The sequence below is a fragment of the Vigna unguiculata genome, chromosome 8, assembly GCF_004118075.2.
Source record: "Vigna unguiculata cultivar IT97K-499-35 chromosome 8, ASM411807v1, whole genome shotgun sequence".
Lineage (NCBI taxonomy): Eukaryota > Viridiplantae > Streptophyta > Magnoliopsida > Fabales > Fabaceae > Vigna > Vigna unguiculata.
Window position 1 is genome coordinate 7,470,770 of NC_040286.1, and position 18,625 is coordinate 7,489,394.

An 18,625-nucleotide genomic window follows, 5' to 3' on the forward strand; every position below is an offset into this window, starting at 1 on the left:
AATAAGCTAAAAAATAATATAAAAATAAAAATACTGATTCTTTGTAATAATAGATGCGTTACTAAATATAATTGGAATAAATAGATTTTTTAATTGTGATGTTAAATGAAAGGATTAAATAAATGATCACGCCTCTAAATTTAGTCCATATTAAAATTTTATTTCCAAAAATTCTCTGATATTTTTATCATCAGTATTTAATAAACGCAATAATTTATTTATACTAATTTTAATAATCCGACATACTATAATATTATATTACAAAATAAAAAAATGTGAATACTATCAATTAAAACGTAGTATATAACTCTTACTAACATGTTAAAATATTTATTAAATATCAGGAATGAAATTTTGATGGAATTATCAATTTCAGATGATTTTGAATACAGTAAAAGTTTCTTTAATTATAAATTAAATGATGTTATTATCATATTATTATTACTATTATTATAATTATGCCAACAGAAGACTTTGAAGCTTGTTCTAGTTCTAACCCTTTTGATTTTTTCTCCTAAATCCTCTCCTTTGTGCGCTGTGCCTCCCTCGTTTCCATTTCTCTCTGTTTCCCTTTTTTTTCAGTTCTTTTTTCTCATTCCTTCTGTGTTACTCTGTGTCTCTGCTGCATCAAAAGCTCGTGTCTTTTGCAATTGTTACTGTTCAGTTTCACAAACATTCACAGAACTCATTCATTCCTTCATTACCCATCAATATTTGCTCTGTCAGCATGTCTCAGACTAACTGGGAAGCTGATAAGATGTGAGTGTTATTCTTCTATTCATGTTTTTCTTTCAACTTTCAATTGCGTGTTTGTGAGTTTTGACAAATGGGATTTTGTTCATTCTAAAAAAATATATCCTTTTTATTGATTTGGGTTCTGGGTCTCTTTGTTGCTTTTGTCTCTTTTTGGGGTTGATTTGGGTTGCTCTATTTGCTTTGCTTTGGTTGTGTTGTTGTGAATGTGTGAGGATGTTTTGATGGGCATGTTAGGGTTTTTTTGCCTCTGCAAGCCTAAGGGGTAGCTTTAGATTGGATGAAATTGTACCCTCTTGGTTCCCTGCATTTGGGTGTGTTGTTGTTTTGACTTTGACATGGGTTTTTGGTCTACTGCTTTGTATGACATGCATGGTGTAAAGATCCGAACTTTGGTTCTCATGGTTCAAACTTTACTTGCTTGCGCTGTGAGATTTTCAGGTTAGATGTTTACATCCATGATTACCTAGTGAAAAGGGATTTGAAGGCCTCAGCTCAGGCTTTTCAAGCTGAAGGGAAAGTGTCGTCGGACCCTGTTGGTGAGTTACCTTGAAATGAAGTAGTCTAGTTGGATTTAATGTTCCTATTTTTTTTCATTTTTTTAATTTTATTGGTTTGATTGTTTTTGTTAATTGGAATGTGGGGTTGCAGCTATTGATGCACCCGGAGGATTTCTGTTCGAGTGGTGGTCTGTTTTCTGGGATATATTTATTGCCAGGACCAATGAGAAGCACTCCGAGGTTGCTGCATCTTATATCGAGGTTGGTTGACTAACTTTGTATGGGTTAGTTTTACACCTAGCATATTTCTTTTTGCACAGTAAACCGCAGTAGTTTGGTTGTGCTAGTAAGTTTAGGGTAGAAAAAGTGGTATTAAGATGAACTCCCAGTTTATTTTATTTTATTTTTCGGTATTTATTCATGTATTTAATAAGGAAGTGTATACATTGAATCAATTATACCTTCAAACTGTGCGTCCTACTAATGTATGGCTCGGTTTAGCTGCTGGGGAAACTTGGGATCTTTAGATTCTTCTTTAATTAAATAAGATCATAGTTAGATCTTTATTTTTTAATTCCAGGATGCTGACTAGGTGACTGTATTATTTTGAAAAATATCTTGTTTGAGCCTGTGATTATTTGTCCACTGGTGACTACTTATTAATGATTTTTGGTGTTTTCTGAAATAAAACCATAAATTATATGCCAAAGATTTCTTTCATTTTGTTGTCTAGTAAATTTATGTCAATACTACTATGGCATATTTTTGTAAATCTAGGAAAAGAAATTTGAGAAGTTGGTTAATAAACTGGTTAACTTGTCTCTAGGCATAAATGTCTCATAGGGATCGTGACCTGTTAGAAATTCATGTTCCTCACTTGGTTAATAATATTTCTCAATCTGTGAGGTCCGCTTACGTTTCCTTCTCAACTCATGATTTTTTTTTTTAAAATTGGTATTGTGAGCATGGTAGTAATTATCATGCTATACACACTACGAATTGTACGATATGATTCTTCTCCTCCACGATGCAAATTGCCAAAATACTCGTTTTTCTCCCGAATCAATCTTGAAATTGCATGAATTGCAATTCTTATTTGAATAGCACCCTGAATTGTGGTGAAATTGCATTCGGGCTGGTTCAAGTCGTGCAACCTGGTTTGATAGAAACCCTAAATTTGCTTTTTGTTTTAGTGTGAACTGAGCGGAAATAGATGCTTAATGGTTTGTCTGTACTTCCCCTCCAACCATTAGCATTAAATGAGTAGGAAGAGTGGAACAGTGGAACATCGAAAGATCAGGAAATGAGCGGGTAGTCCCTTCTACTCTTCAGTAACATGTGTTGGTGCAACGATACTGCTCCCTTATAGCTGGTCCCATCCCTTGCTTTTCATGTGCTACTGCTGCTGAGTGAGTTTTCTGATGGACTCTTGCTTTATAAAAATGGGTGAATACAAAAGGGAACCTAATATTACTTGGAAGCTATGAGGCATGGATTACGTGTATCGGATATGATACATATCCTATACAACAATATGTTCATTTTGAAAATATCAAGATACGATTAGTGATATGTATATATTGAAAAATGTATAAAATTCTTAAAAGTTAATTGATATATAATTGCAATATTGTGAATCCAAATTAAAATCACATTTATTAGACATTATCAAATATAAAATTATAAATTATTGTCATCATAAAAGTATGAGTGTTTTACAAATTAGATGCTTTATTGATAAGTATCGGTAAAGTATTTGAATATCGGATATATATACATGTTGGACATAGATGCATGACACAAATTGAAGTATTGAGACATCATAGCTTGGAAGTATTGTGAAAATCTTCTTAGAAATAGCAGCAGCAATAGTGCTTATTTCAGATGGCTATAATGCAAAGTTTGTTTAGCAGCATATAGCCATGGTAATCGGAATCTTATGCAGCAAGAATGCTTTCTTTTAGGGTTGTGGTTCTGAACTTATGTAGTAAATTCTCATCGATATAGCCACTCTTTTTGACTATGTGGTTGTTTTGTTATTAATCGTATCTTTGCATGTTTATATGTCTTATATACTTAAGTATAGGTTATGTTTTCTAATGTTTATGAATCTTACTGTTCACTATACAAAACGATTCATTATTCAAAATATAAGCTCTCCAGTACATAACTTGTATCTCGATTCAACTACCATGATTGTGATACTTGTTGCTTTTATCTTTGTAGAGGCCTTTGCATGTTAGTTGTGGTTCTAAGCAGGAATACTGATCCATGCAGGTCTGTTTGCTTGTTTTTGTAAATTGCAGAAATTTGTATAGTACACACTAATGTTATTATTTTTCCTATGCAAGAAAAAATTTCAATCCTAAACATGATCTTAGGCATAGTAGTCAATTGCATGCTATAACAGTATTTCAGAATGTCCCAGCTACGAGATGCTCTATGGAGCCCTGTTGCTTGCAGTTTGTTGTTGTGTCTGGAGTGACATGAATCATGGCTGCTATTGCAGCTGTTGTGACTGTTGTTGATTCAGACAAAAATCCTTTCCGCCCTTGAACATTGATGTTTGGTGCTGTTTAAGCCATCTTGGGATTTCTGCTCCTCTTGTTTCGTTTGACCTTACTTTCCCAACCGTCACCCCTTTCAAAGGTTGAATGACACTGGCCTCAACTTCTTTGACACCTATCATCTGACCCATGGCTCCCAGCTGCGATTCTGTGAACCCATGGCACGTCAGTTGAATTTCTGGTCAACACAAAACACACATGCCACAACTCTGGAATATAGTTCTGTGGTCTCTCTCTTTGGGACGTTTGTTGTTCACATTGAAGAGGCCTCTATGCTTTGTTTTATATTTTCATTGAGTCCTGGTAGGTGATCTTGTGTATTTTTTTCTTTAAAATAACTCACTCTTTTAACTTGTCATTATAGTAATGGCCATTCTACCAACTACTCTACTATCACACTATAGAGATTTTGTTGTTGGCTTGTACTGCTTTCTTGGACTGATAGCTGTTAGCAGGATATAGCTGTTTTTCTGATCATATTATATTTATGCTTCCCGAGTAAAATTGTTGGCATGCTTAACAAAGAAAAAAATGTGAATTATCACTTCATGTTTATAGTTTGTAAAACTCTCTTTCCAGACACAATTTATGAAGGCTAGAGAGCAACAACAACAGCAGCAACAACAACAGCAACCACAACCTCAGCAGTCACAACATCAGCAGCAACAGCAGCAGCAACAACAACACATGCAGATGCAACAAATGCTGTTACAGAGGGCTCAGCAACAACAACAGCAGCAGCAACAGCAGCAGCAACAACCACAACAGCAACAGCAACAGCAACAACAGCCACAACATCAGCAGCCACCACCTCAGCAGCAGCAGGGTAGGGATAGGACCCATCTCTTAAATGGTGGTACCAATGGGTTGGTTGGAAACCCTAGCACTGCAAATGCACTGGCAACAAAGATGTACGAGGAAAGGTTAAAACTTCCCCTTCAAAGGGACTCTTTGGAAGATGCAGCAATGAAGGTTAGGAAATGTTCCATTGCCTATTATAAAGATGAACTACTTTTTTTAATGGCATATACAATCATAACTATATTTTTGGTGTTTTGTACAGCAAAGATTTGGAGACCAACTCTTGGACCCAAATCATGCCTCAATATTGAAGTCATCTGCAGCTACCGGCCAGCCTTCTGGGTAACTTTTTAGAACTAAGCTTTTATTGTATCTTGTTTTAGTCATAAGTTAGTATAGTAAGGTATATGCTCGGTAAAGAAGGTAGTTTGCTTGTTTAGTCTTGCTGTAGCTGAGCTAATTTAAGTTTGAACTGAAATCACATGAGCTGAAGCTCACTTCATCAACATGAGACAAAAAAGGGATCTTGTATGGTAGGCAATGTTGAAGCCAGATTGACTTTTCTGGAGAGTAGGGACCAGAGCTGAAAGGGTCTGCTCCTTCTTTGGCTTTGAATTAGTAGTTATTTATTTGCAACTTTATTTATTTTACTGGGTTTTGAATATCTATTTGGCATTCCATTAATTATATTAGTTTTCGGTATTCTCTTATCTTTAGAGCTACGCATGTGACTTTATTAGTACTAAATATCTTGATTTCAGCCAAGTTTTGCATGGTGCTGCTGGTGCAATGTCTCCACAAGTTCAAGGTCGTAGTCAACTACCAGGGTCTACTCCGGTATGCTAGTGTTCTTTTACATCTCACAATATTTCTTATCACCTGTTTAACTATGACTTTGCTAATCAGGATATAAAGAGTGAGATCAATTCCGTTATAAATCCCAGAGCTGCAGGTCCTGAAGGATCATTGATAGCAATGCCTGGTATTATTTCATCACGTCCTTAATGTAACTGGTTATTTTATTAATTTGGAATCTCATCTGCATGCATTTATTGGTGGTATATTTTTGATGTAGTTGTTTCATTACAATTTATTCACCAGTCTGTTGTGAGAATATTTTGGGATTTAATGTTAAAACTGATATTTTTGGGATATCATTACTTTCACACCCAAATTGAATTAACAGGAGATTTTTCGTGTCAGGTTCAAATCAAGGTAGCAACAATTTAACTCTAAAAGGGTGGCCACTAACGGTGAGTAATCTTTTTTATTTTAATGTATATTTTGAATTAGATGTTACTGTTAGTGGAAAAAATCTTGTCTTCCTAAACTTTTTTTAAACTTGAGAGTTTGTTTTTGATGTTATGCATGGGAATTGGAGCTATTATCTTTTTACCCTAACCATATCCCATCTATACTGCTTGAGAGCCATTATGAGGTGGCAGAAGTAGCCTTCCTTGTTAACCTTGCACAATCTCCCTCGGTTGATAGAAATAGCGGCCTCTTATCTGAAGTCTTAGCAATCACCCTGTGAACTTTGTGTCTTTGACAATTTTAGTCTTTGTTTGTTTAGGGTGATTTGGATGGAGAGATTTTAGATAGGAGATAATTTGGATGAATGTTTAAATATTTCCATTGTTTGTTTACTAGGAAATTTGAAAGGAGAAGTGATAAAAAGTCCATGAGCCCCACATTTTTTTAATCTTGAACAGTATATATTATTACGCATCTTAAAGAACAATTTTGAAAGGCACGAACTAAAGAATACTAAAGAATACAAGTGTTAGTTAGCCATATTTTTGTATCAGACAAAATTATTTAAATCTAATTTAATTTAAAGAACATAAATTAGAGCATGAAAATGTTTTTTTTTGAAGTAATTAGATTTAAATAGTTGTTTTACGTTTAATGCACATTTATTAGAAACTAATTAAGTATAAAATAAATAAACATGTAATTATAATGCATATTTTGGTAGATTTGAATTAAAATTATATTTGATTTAAAATTAAAATTCATCATTTATACAAAATTATATTTTCATAATATTTATCATCTGTTTCCTTCCTTTCCCGCATAGCAAACAGCTGAACTGAAATCAACTTATATTGTTCCCTACTAATTTTACCAATCTGCACAATGCAAAATTCTACCCAAAAATCACTCAATTACTATTTCTTCATTTTTCTCCCCTAATACTTTCCCCTCAAATCTCTTTCTATCCTACTGGAGTCTTAATGATTAAGCTAAAAATTGAGTTATTAAGATGCTCTGTGTTTATCCTTTTTCTATTCCTTCTTAGGGTTTGGAGCAACTACGTTCTGGTATACTTCAGCAACAGAAACCTCCTTTCATACAGTCTCCTCAAACATTTCATCAACTTCCAATGTTGACACCACAACATCAGCAACATCTAATTCTGGCACAACAAAATTTAGCATCACCATCTGGCAGTGATGACAATAGAAGGCTCAGAATGCTGCTGAATAACAGGAATATGGGTGTAGCTAAGGATGGTCTTTCGAACCCTGTGGGTGATGTAGTATCAAATGTTGGATCACCTCTTCAAGCAGGTGGCCCTGCTTTCCAGCGTAGTGATACAGAGATGCTAATGAAGGTGTTTGTTCTCTTGAAATTTGTCATTCCATATTCTTAATGGTTCATGCATAGCTTTTTAAAATGTCCTACTTATAATTGCTTGGATTTGCCGGAAGTGTCACCAGTTGCATCTTGTAAATGTCTTTGTGTAGTTGAAACTGGCACACTTACACCAACATCAACAACAGCAGAATGCCAATCCACAGCAGCAGCAACAGCAACTGCAACAACATACTATATCAAATCAGCAATCTCAGTCCTCAAATCATAACATGCATCAACAGGATAAAATGGGGGCAGGTGGTGGTAGTGTCAATGTGGATGGTAGCATGTCAAACTCCTTTAGAGGAAATGATCAGGTCAGTCCTTTTATGGTTGCCATTAATATTGGAGAAATTGAGGCTATGTATAAATTTTCAATTCCTCTCTTATCAAATCATTAGTACAATACACCAATATATATTATTTATTTATGGAGAGGGATTAAATTACATATATGTGACTTTTACCAGTTATTACTCTATTCAATAACTTTCAATCAGATACTATTTTGTCAAAACCATTGTTAGATTGAAAGATCTTTTCACAAAGATCATGTATACAAAATTTTATAGTAGTCTATGACTATTTGATACCTGATTCACACACACACACACACACATATATATATATATATATACATATATACTTGCATACATAATATAAAAAATCTTGATAATATAAGATTTTGACTTGTAATATAATACATAACTATTGACTTTGGAGATTGAGTGATAGGTGAATTTCTGTAAATAATTTGAATTTCTTTAAATAATTCTTTACTATTAATTTCTTTAATTCTTTTGAATTTCTGTAAACATCTAAATTTAAATTTCATGTATATAACCGAGTTTATATTTGATTGTCAAACCGCTTCTATTAAATGTTGGCATTATCTTATTTCGACTGAAAATGTTGTTAAAATATTTAATGAAGACATTTTAGAAGTATTTTTTGAAATGCAAGATAAAATTTGTCATGCCCAGAGAGTAATTTAGAGACTCATTCAAAAATCAACAGTTACAGGGGTGCATTTTGTTTTTTCTGTTCTACAGCATGTGTTTTTAATTGACGTTTATACACACTATAATGTGACACTGCAAATTACAATATAGGTTGTAATTGCGAAATATTGTAAAAAACAGTTTTATAATATAATAACTTTCATGAAATTTCCTGTTTATGCAATTTTGTTAATTTTTAACTAACTCATTGTTGTTCATGTTTTGATAACCTTTTATTTATTCACATTTTAAATAAATGCTTTATTAAATTTGTAGCTTCACATTGCCATGTACAAGTCATTTTAAGATTAACGAAAAATAATTTATGCTGAAAGAATTATGTGCATTTTAGTTTTGTAAAAAATATATTTGATATATAGTGTTTGATATTTGAATAATTGCATACAGACAATAGTGTCATTACTTGTTTCTCAAAGCTATTATTTTTCCTAAAGTTATGGTTAATAGTTAGTAGCTTGTTAGTTTCTTTAATGTTTAAGGGAATTATCATGTGTATGGGAGATTCTTGGCAATTAGCATATAGTAAATAGTGATTTTCTGATGCATGGAGTTTGTCTCTTATGTTTAATATATTGAAAGAGCCATTCATTTATTGATATTGTTAGTGTTTTCCTTTTCTCTTAATTTTGAATACTGCGGATTATGTCATGATTTTTATAATTTTACTACAATGGGATTTGGAAGCTGTTTTGCAATCCATCAGGGATGTTGTATTCGTTTACTTGTCAATTCCTGAATTAGTTGAGCTCAAGTATTACATTAACTTCTTTAACCTCAATTTTTCTAAACTTGAGTAGTAAAAAGGTTTTGTGAAACTTTCAGATCAGATATGCAGTAATGCATTGGTAAAGCGGCAACAGAATTGAACCTGTAAAATGCAACTTCCACACCACTTGTTCGTTTCATTGAATTTTTAACGCTATGATTATTTCTATCTGATCATTTGAGCACAAATTTATGCGCCTGGATTTGGCAGACATTAATCTAGTGTATGTTTATAATCTTTCATTAATTTGATTCCTAACATGGTTTCTTCTAAATGCGTTTAAGGTTTCCAAAAGCCAGACTGGGAGAAAGAGGAAGCAGCCTGCATCTTCTGGTCCTGCCAATAGTTCTGGAACAGCTAATACAGCTGGCCCATCTCCAAGTTCAGCACCCTCGACTCCCTCAACTCATACACCCGGTGATGTGATGTCAATGCCTGCTTTACCTCATAGTGGTAGTTCTTCGAAGCCATTGATTATGTTTGCTGCCGATGGTGCTGGCACTCTTACATCACCTTCAAACCAGTTGGTAAGTGGCTTTCAATCGATGGAAGGAATAATAAGTTCCTTCCATGTAGGCTCATTGTCATTCCATTTTGGCAGTGGGATGATAAGGATCTTGAATTGCAGGCTGATGTGGATCGTTTTGTGGAGGATGGATCACTTGATGATAATGTTGAGTCTTTTTTATCCCATGATGATAATGACCCGAGGGATACTGTTGGTCCTTGTATGGATGTAAGCAAAGGTGCAGTACCATTGTTTTTATTGGCAATAAAAATTTCTACCATTCCCCTTGCTAAGGAGATTCTTAAGTGCATATAGTTAATAAAGCTTCCCTCACTTGAATGCAAAAAAATAATTTATTTCTCTTCATAGGTTCTTGTTTATTAGTGGTAGATTTTGTTAAGTATCTTAAATATTAATTTGTTCATATGCTTTCACCCAATAACTCAAGGTTTTAGCTTTTGGGATTGTTGGTTCATGGCATGGTTCATGGCATGGCTCATTGATCAGGTCGTCTAGAATTTGATCCTTGTTGTCCTTTGTTGTGGTAAATAAGTTAAATTTCATCATAAGGTAGGGTGGGCCTATCATAGCAGAGTGGTCGACTGTGACACTTTAGCATGAAAAGATCTTCATTAAGTTGCGACTTTAAAGTCGCAACTGTTTGCTATTGAGACAATTAGAGGAAATTGTTTGGGCTTTGGCACGTGAAAGTTGGAGGAAAACCTGTAAGTGTTCTCACTATGTAATTGTTAGTGAGGGTAGTTTTTGGGACTTTACATTGTTTTTGGGTTTTATTGTACCTTTGGAAACAGAGCCATTTCCCACACAAGATCTAAAGCCTCAAACGGTTGAAGCTTCTCTGTACCACCTCCCTACCCACACACCCTCCTTCTTTCTTAATAGTGGTAATTCTCTGGTGGATCCTATGATCTGTAAACACCTAGACACTTCTTCCCATGTGGTAGTCTCACTATTTTGAACAGCCAGTTCACAATTTCTTTTCATACATAGATTTAGACAAGGTTTCTGGTGAAAGATCCTTGCTATGGGTCTTTGGTCCTCCATGAGGATTGCACCTATCCCATAAACAGAAGCGTCAGTCAGCCACAAACTCCTTGGTGAAAATCCTACAAAGCCAAAACTGGGAAAGAAAGACAAGCAACCCACTAAAAGGCTTTTCAAGGTGAAGAGTGAGTGAAGGTGAGGAACTCCATCCTTAGTTCTGATGCAACTTCTGTCCGAGTGGTGATTCCCTTATCTATCCATGAACTGGATCTTCTCCATTGAACACAGGCAATTCTACTTGCTTCGAAATTTGAAGGTCATCCAAAATTGTTACAGTGGATGAAGAGCCTCCATTTGGTGTCAGCATTCCTGCATATGACAACTTTAGTTCTTGTTGCTGAAGAATCCATCTCACGTCTTTGTATGCAAAGTTTAAAGGGATTTGGTGATCTCATCAACACTAGTAATTGAAGGATCCAACTGCCTGGAGTTTTCCTTCAGGGTCGAAACATGACAACAAACAAATTAGTCCTTTCTGAAGCAATGGGACCTGGTTTTTGAGACTTGAGTCAACCCTGCCTCCAAAGCTTATAATTGTGAAGTCATTCTTGTGTGCTTACACCATTTGATAGCAACTACTATCGGTCCTGCATATATTTCTATATGATTAATCATACAAAGGATAATAACTGAGAGCAGTAGCTCCCAGGTCAGAGAAGAATCTGTAGCCCTGACAATTCCGTTCCTGACATCATCTCTCTTTAACTAACTCATCCCCCACTTTACCTATGAGCTGTTTGGTAATAGTGGGCCTAACTAATCTTAGACTATACACTTGAAGGGGTTTAGAGGCTTTTGGAATTTGGATCGGGTTCCTGAGTTTCTGGGGAAAAAACACACTGAACAACAGATTGGAGGTGACTCTAGATCTAGAACAAATGATGCGGCTCAGGGTAACACCACTGGAATGTCTCCTGCACAAACTAAAATACAGTAATAGCAAAAAGTAGGGACGATTGAAATTTCTGGTGTATTTCCAAAGGAGATAAACTTAGCACACTCTGAGTACAATAGAAATCAGACAGAGAAGAGAACATTCAGAAAGAGAGATTCATAACTAACTTCCTTATCCTTTTTTTCCTCCCTTTTGCATACATATACCCCTTAGTCCCTGTAACGCGCTGGTTTGTTTGCAATTCTGTTACTTTTCCTAACAACCTTCTCTCCACTTTTCATATTTCTCCTATCCATGGCCACGTGTCCCACTGAAATTTTTCCCTGCGTCATTACTCACAATAACAACCACCCCTGGAGTAGGTTGGGATGGCTTTGGTGAGTTTGTTTGGGAGCCCTTTTCTCAACTGTACCATTACTCGATACCTGAAGCTATCTGTTCACAACAAAGCTCCTTTCTTCCCCTCTTACTGTTTAAGCTAAATCCGTCTCTAATAATATAACCATGTTGCTATTTCTATTGGCTTTCCTATCGAACTGAGGTTGGATAAAAAAGTATTTACATAAAAGTTGTATAAAAAACTATTTACAGAAGGGGCTGTTTAGCATGGTTAATAAGAGGCACTGAAAAAATTGGTGCCAGACTGACTGACACAAGTCCATCAGAGCTGCAACAGCAGAGACACCACTTTGGTCTGGTCAACCAAGCCTCGGAGATAAAAAATAAAGCATGGAATCCAAAAGGGTGGCTCCAACTATGGTGTCACTTCTGCTGCTGCAGCTCTGATGGCCTTGTGTGAGTCCGTCAGCGGCACCAACTTTGTCAGGGCCTGTCTTATTCCATGCAAAATAGTTGTTTTATAATTTTTATGTAAATACTATTTTTCCTCCTCGGATCCATACAAAAGCCATTATATAACTGCTTTGCAATGCAACTAGTTATATAGCTCTGGGTTCCTATCAACTCACATGCAGCTTAGATTGCATAAAGCCAATCAATAAAATGTGGTCCAAGGACCATCGGCACACCTAGGATGTAAACATTCCGCATGTCATCAGTAATATTGATATTAAGTGCTGTAGTCCTAACTTTAAATGAAAGGCTGGACCATATCCTAATGTAAACTAGCTCATTTTGCTTAGTTGTACAAAATGTTTTGGACAACACCCTACAATGCTCATTAGGCCAAATTCATATATGTCAAAGGGCTCCTTGATTACTCTGGATTTATTGTATTGAAAGCTATATACTTTGTTTTTGAAGGTGGTTACTCTTTAATTTATTGACTTGCATAAATAGTTATACCTGCAGAAACTGAGGCCATTGGTTCACTTTATTTTCAGGTTTTACATTTTCTCAGGTGAATTCTGTACGTGCAAGCACTAACAAAGTTGTCTGTTGCCATTTCTCGTCTGATGGGAAATTGCTTGCTAGTGGTGGACATGACAAAAAGGTTAGTTTATACATTATTCTGGGAAATAGTTTTATTTATTGCTTTCTTTTTCAACCAATTTCACGCAAATTTGCTGTGAACATAGCATTAATCTGCTTTGAAAATTTAAGAACAAAATTATAAAAGCCTCTATTACTTAATCTGTTTATATATAGAATGTAACATTTTCTCTCTCCTTTTTTTTTTCATAATGCAGGCTGTTTTATGGTTCACAGATACTCTAAAACAAAAGGCTACTCTTGAAGAGCATGCTTCTTTAATCACTGATGTCCGATTCAGTCCAAGCATGCCTCGCCTTGCAACATCTTCGTATGACAGAACTGTCAGGGTGTGGGATGTTGATAATGTTAGTTCATAATACTTATTTTACTCTAATAATACTGGTTTTCCCTTTAGATTTAATATCTATATTTTGTAATAACTTGGCTATGCATGTCATACAAATAAGATTTTCTCTGATTCTAAAGCATGGCACACAGGTGCTTGCAAAATGTGTTTGCTTTTCTATTCCTGAAAATATGTACTTATTGAAATAATTACAGTATATCAATTTTTTTCTCGTTTCTTGATATAAATTTAATTAATTACACTATAAAGGATGACAGAATGCATCAAATTACTCCTGTCCATAGTGAGCTATGGATTTGAAACGTAGTCCATGAGCTGAGTTCCTGGAATATGATTTCTTAAGCATGGTTCTCTGTAGTATAATGCTACAAGGATGTTGCTGTTAGAATAAATAGTCTTAAAGGAGATTCATTTTTCTAGGAGCATGCTTTACTTCTAGTTCCTAGGAGCATCTTCTAGAATTCTCCTCTTTCCTCTCATCCATTGTATCTCATGTACTATAAATATTGAAACCTAAGAGGAGAGAACACACACTCTCAAATTCACTCTAAAATCTTCTTCTCTTTAATTTCAAGTTGGTATCAGAGTGGGTCGATCCCGCTCTGCCTGTCTGTGTCAAAGGACTGGTCTTCCGTCGTCCGCCGCTGTCCGCCGTCGGCTGCCGCCATCCGCCGCCGTATTTTTGCCATCCAGCACCTGGGTTCGAGTCGCCTCGAGGAGCGCAATCCAACCCCGGTGGTCGCGCCTCCGTTTGTTGCTTCACGCGCCGCCGTCCCGTCACCGGATCATCTCCAGACCACCTTCGTCTGACTCGCCGGAGCATCGTGAGTCCATATTTGTCCTTCGTTTCTGGTTTCACAGCGTTTTGGTGAGTCTCCTAGGGTTCTCTCTCCTAAAACCCTAAGATTCTTTCTTGAACCCCTGTTTTTTGTTCGGTTCTGCTATTTTTTTTTTTTCGGATAGTCCACCAGCTACTGTCAACTTATCATGTCTTCAGGGAGTATTCCATCTTTTTCGGGCACTACTTCCATAATTTCGGAAAAATTAAATGGAAAAAATTACTTGTCTTGGTCTGCATCTGTGGAACTTTGGTTCCTTGGTCAAGGGTTTCATGATCATTTGGAAGAAGATGGAAGCTCAGTGCCACAAGATCAAATTCAGCAATGGAAGAAAACTGATTTTCAGCTTTGTGCTCTACTTTGGCAATCAGTAGAGCCTAATATTTTGAGTACGCTTAGGGCCTTTAAAACATGTCATTCTTTTTGGAAGAAGGCCCAAAATATATTCACAAATGATATCCAACGGCTCTACGATTCGGCTAATCGACTATCTTCTTTAAAGCAATCTGACAATGATATGGTAACTTTTATGGCTGAACCTCAATCTGCTGTTGAGGAATTAAAGGTGTTCTTTGAAGTGGACTCATTAGAAGAAATAAAAGGAAAGTTGGATAAGTTTTACATGGTTATGATTCTTCGAGCAATGAATCCGGAATTTAATCATATTAGGGATCAAATTCTAACTAGTCAAGAAGTCCCTTCTATGGAGAACCTGATAACACATCTCGTTCGTGTTCCATCCCTTAAGCATAGAAATGTCCAAGAGAATGCTGAGTCTTCTACTATGATTTCATTTTGTGGTAAAGGAAATCGTGGTGCTAGAGGAGGGCGTGGTGCTAGAGGGCGTCCCCAATGCACATATTGTAAAAGAATGGGCCACACTCAAGAGAATTGCTACTCACTACATGGCTTTCCTGGAAAGATAGCCAATATTTCCAAAGCTGAAATTTCTGAGACAAAATTCTCTGAAGATGAATATCAGGAATATTTAAAGTTGAAATCCAGCAACCTAGCTCAATCATCTACAACTCCTAGTTTGTCAATTGCCTGCATTTCACAATCTACGGAGAGTCACAACCCATGGATTATTGACTCAGGTGCATCTGATCATATTTTTGGTAATATCTCCGTGTTCTCCTCTCTCTCCTTTCCTAAAACATCTCATTTCATAACCCTTGCTAATGGATCCAAAGTAGCTTCCCAAGGAATTGGTCAAGTTTCTCTTTCTCCTTCTTTGAACTTAAAATCTGTTCTTTTTCGTTCCTGAGTGTCCCTTTAGTCTCATCTCTTTAAGTCAATTAACAAAATCATTAAATTGTTCAGTAACCTTTGATGCCAACTCTTTTGTCATACAGGAACGTGGTACGGGTCGGATGATTGGCGAAGGACATGAATCTAGGGGCCTTTATTACCTTGGTTCTAGCCCATCTATATCTTGTGTTGCTTCATCTCCTAAATTGCTACATGACCGCTTAGGACATCCTCATTTGACGAAACTAAAGAAGATGGTCCCTGAACTCAATAGTCTCCAAACTTTGGAATGTGAATCATGTCAATTAGGGAAACATGTGAGGTCTTCTTTTCCTAAACATTCTGAATCTAGATGTGATTCTGTTTTTTCTATTATCCATTCTGACATTAAGAGGAGAGAATACACACTATAAAGGATGACAGAATGCATCAAATTACTCCTGTCCATAGTGAGCTATGGATTTGAAACGTAGTCCATGAGCTGAGTTCCTGGAATATGATTTCTTAAGCATGGTTCTCTGTAGTATAATGCTACAAGGATGTTGCAACGAAAATGTTATTCATGGCTCTGTATCTAGGAACCTCAATTGGCTACAGGTTATCGCACTCTGATGGGGATACACTGCTTTGATGTTCTTTATAGATGCTTAGGAAGTTACAAAGTGAAGTTATTGAACTTCTTTAATCATAAAACATGATTTTTCAGTTTTTGGTGATATTTAGTGTTAGCAGATGTAGCTTGAATTGCATTATGAATTCTAACATCCCAATGATCTGTGTACAAATCTGACTGCTTTCGTCTATTTACAGTTATATGTGATCTGGAAAATTTTTCTAGTTATTGTGGGTAGATTTGAATGCCAGGTCTATTTGTAGCTGGGATGTTGCTAATGATTGCAGATTATCTGGATTTTGATGGGTTATGTGCTTGCGTTTTTCATTCTTTGTGTTCTGCTTTAGCTGATATTTAATTCCTTAATTCCCAATGCAGCCTGGATATACGCTTCGTAGTTTTACTGGTCATTCTGCATCTGTTATGTCACTAGATTTTCACCCTAACAAAGATGATCTTATCTGCTCTTGTGATGTCGATGGTGAGATACGATATTGGAGCATTAAGAATGGCAGTTGTGCTAGAGTCTCAAAGGTAGAATCTTAGCATATGCATTTGTTTAATTGGTTGTGTATTGTGTTTTCATTTTAGTTTGCTAAACTGACAAATCTTCCTTCTGGTTAGGGTGGCACTGCCCAGATGAGATTTCAACCTCGTCTAGGGAGGTACCTAGCTGCAGCTGCTGAGAATGTTGTTTCAATACTTGATGTGGAAACACAAGTATGCCGATATTCATTAAAGGTTGGTATGGATTTTTCTTTTACGTATTGCTAGAGTTAGGATAAATCCTTCCAGTTAGACATGCTCTTATTCTTTAGCGTGTGTGTACTGTAGTCTAATGCTCCTCATGCTATCTGTTTGCTTAATTGTCTTTTCTGGAGGAGAGGTCTTGGAAAAGAAATGTTGGTTATTTTTTCTATAAGAGTCAAATACTTGTGACGGGTATATATTTCAAAAACAACTTTGGATTAGATATTTGTTGTTTTGGTGACTTCAGTAATTTGTGATTCTTGTAAGTCTTATCTTACTCGAACTTTACTCATGTATCTTTGATTTTAATGATTGTAGGGACATACAAAATCAATACATTCTGTGTGTTGGGATCCTTCTGGGGAGTTCCTGGCATCTGTCAGCGAGGACTCTGTCAGGGTTTGGACTCTTGGATCAGGGAGTGAAGGGGAGTGTGTTCACGAGCTTAGCTGCAATGGCAATAAATTTCACTCATGTGTTTTCCATCCAACATATTCTTCGCTTTTGGTAGTTGGTTGTTACGAGGCAAGTATAAATCCTTTTCTTATTGTTTCCTTTTAATAAGTATGGTTGTAATCACAAATTTTTGGGAATTAATCTAATTAATGAATGGAATTATTTGTTTGAAATGTTATGAAGTAGAATTGATTTTGAAATCCTTTTGGATTTACGTTGTGTATTTAGATATCCACTCAAATTTGGTTTGATTTGATTCTCATTTGATCAGGTTTTAGTTGTAATTATTTGGATTTCATGTTCATTAGTTGACAAGGGTAACGGATAAAATAAATTCAATTAATTGTTTAGACCTTCCAACCCTGATTTATGAATAGTTTCAAATCCTATTCTTTTTTTTATTATGAATTCTAAAAACATAACATTTGTTTGCTAAAGGATTCTAATTAAACCAAATCAGATAATGTTTTAATGAGATTATTTTTGGGGGTAAAAAACTTTTTTTGAAGGATAAAAGCTGTTTTGAAAACATCTGGGGGTTCCCATGCGTGATTTGGAAAATGGGTATTCCGATTCATGATTTGAATCCCAACTCAACTACTATTCTTTCAAATATACCTATTTCATATTTTTCTTGTAAATGTGATTCCGTTATTAATATCTCAATTTTGTTTGTTAGTTGATACGAACTTGTTTGAATACAAGCTAAAGTGTTTTTGAGAGCTTCTTTACTGAAAATATAGGGCTTTGTTTTTGGTAGAGAAGCTCTAAAGCTCTTATAGCTTTGTATTCAACTGACTCCATGGTGATTTAGAAAGATGTTGGAGCTGACTTGATTATATTCTACCATGTTTCAAGTCCTTGACAAATAGTATTAAATCAAATCCATAGCAAGATTTGTAATTTTGACTTGTTACAATTGATACCATAATGTGCAGTCATTGGAGCTGTGGAACATGACTGAGAACAAGACAATGACTCTATCCGCTCATGAAGGTCTTATTGCCGCATTGGCGGTTTCTACTGTAAATGGTTTGGTTGCTTCAGCCAGTCATGACAAGTTTGTGAAGCTGTGGAAGTGACATGGTTGTGTCTCATCAATACAGGTTGTTTTATCAGTGTTGATAATGAATGATGTTTGTAGTTTGTCCTCCTTTTTGTAGTTTGATCAACCACCCCTCACAACATATTTTTAGTTTATGTTCCCTTTATGTAGCTTGATCATTAGTTTATGTGCCCTTCTTTTATGATGTAGCTTGATCAGTCATCCTTCCCCTTTTGCCGTTTGGTATAATCTGATTTTCTATGTAATCATTAATACTCACTTTTGTAATATTGTCACTCCTGTTGTACTCTGTTTCATATTTGTTTTACTTGGAGATTTCTAATCTTGTGTCA

The 18,625-nt window shown here is 35.7% G+C and overlaps 1 protein-coding gene across 3 annotated transcripts; it reads left to right on the plus strand.

The window, feature by feature from the left end:
• The first annotated feature begins 478 nt into the window (after nt 1-478).
• Nucleotides 479-18,625, plus strand: LOC114194350 (transcriptional corepressor LEUNIG-like). 3 transcript variants are annotated; one of them, XM_028084512.1, is made up of 18 exons: nt 479-759; nt 1,195-1,292; nt 1,405-1,514; nt 4,400-4,792; nt 4,884-4,963; nt 5,383-5,458; nt 5,528-5,603; nt 5,825-5,874; nt 6,924-7,238; nt 7,372-7,578; nt 9,334-9,576; nt 9,678-9,795; nt 12,861-12,970; nt 13,167-13,316; nt 16,400-16,555; nt 16,646-16,762; nt 17,090-17,296; nt 18,166-18,625. In XM_028084512.1, the coding sequence occupies exons 1-18, from the start codon at nt 728-730 to the stop codon at nt 18,307-18,309; spliced, it is 2,682 nt and encodes an 893-aa protein (XP_027940313.1). In that variant the 5' UTR covers nt 479-727; the 3' UTR covers nt 18,310-18,625. The 3 variants fall into 3 exon arrangements, with proteins under 3 accessions (XP_027940313.1, XP_027940314.1, XP_027940315.1); XM_028084513.1 differs by having other exon boundaries at nt 5,537-5,603; XM_028084514.1 differs by lacking the exons at nt 479-759; nt 1,195-1,292; nt 1,405-1,514 and adding an exon at nt 3,508-3,530.

What these genes read in the sequence shown, in the direction of transcription:
- LOC114194350 (XM_028084512.1), top strand. Translation starts at nt 728, where the DNA reads ATGTCTCAGACTAACTGGGAAGCTGATAAGAT. An exon ending in AGTGTCGTCGGACCCTGTTG is followed by an intron (nt 1,293 to 1,404) that starts GTGAGTTACCTT and finishes GTGGGGTTGCAG; the next exon opens with CTATTGATGCACCCGGAGGA. An exon ending in ATCATTGATAGCAATGCCTG is followed by an intron (nt 5,604 to 5,824) that starts GTATTATTTCAT and finishes TTTTCGTGTCAG; the next exon opens with GTTCAAATCAAGGTAGCAAC.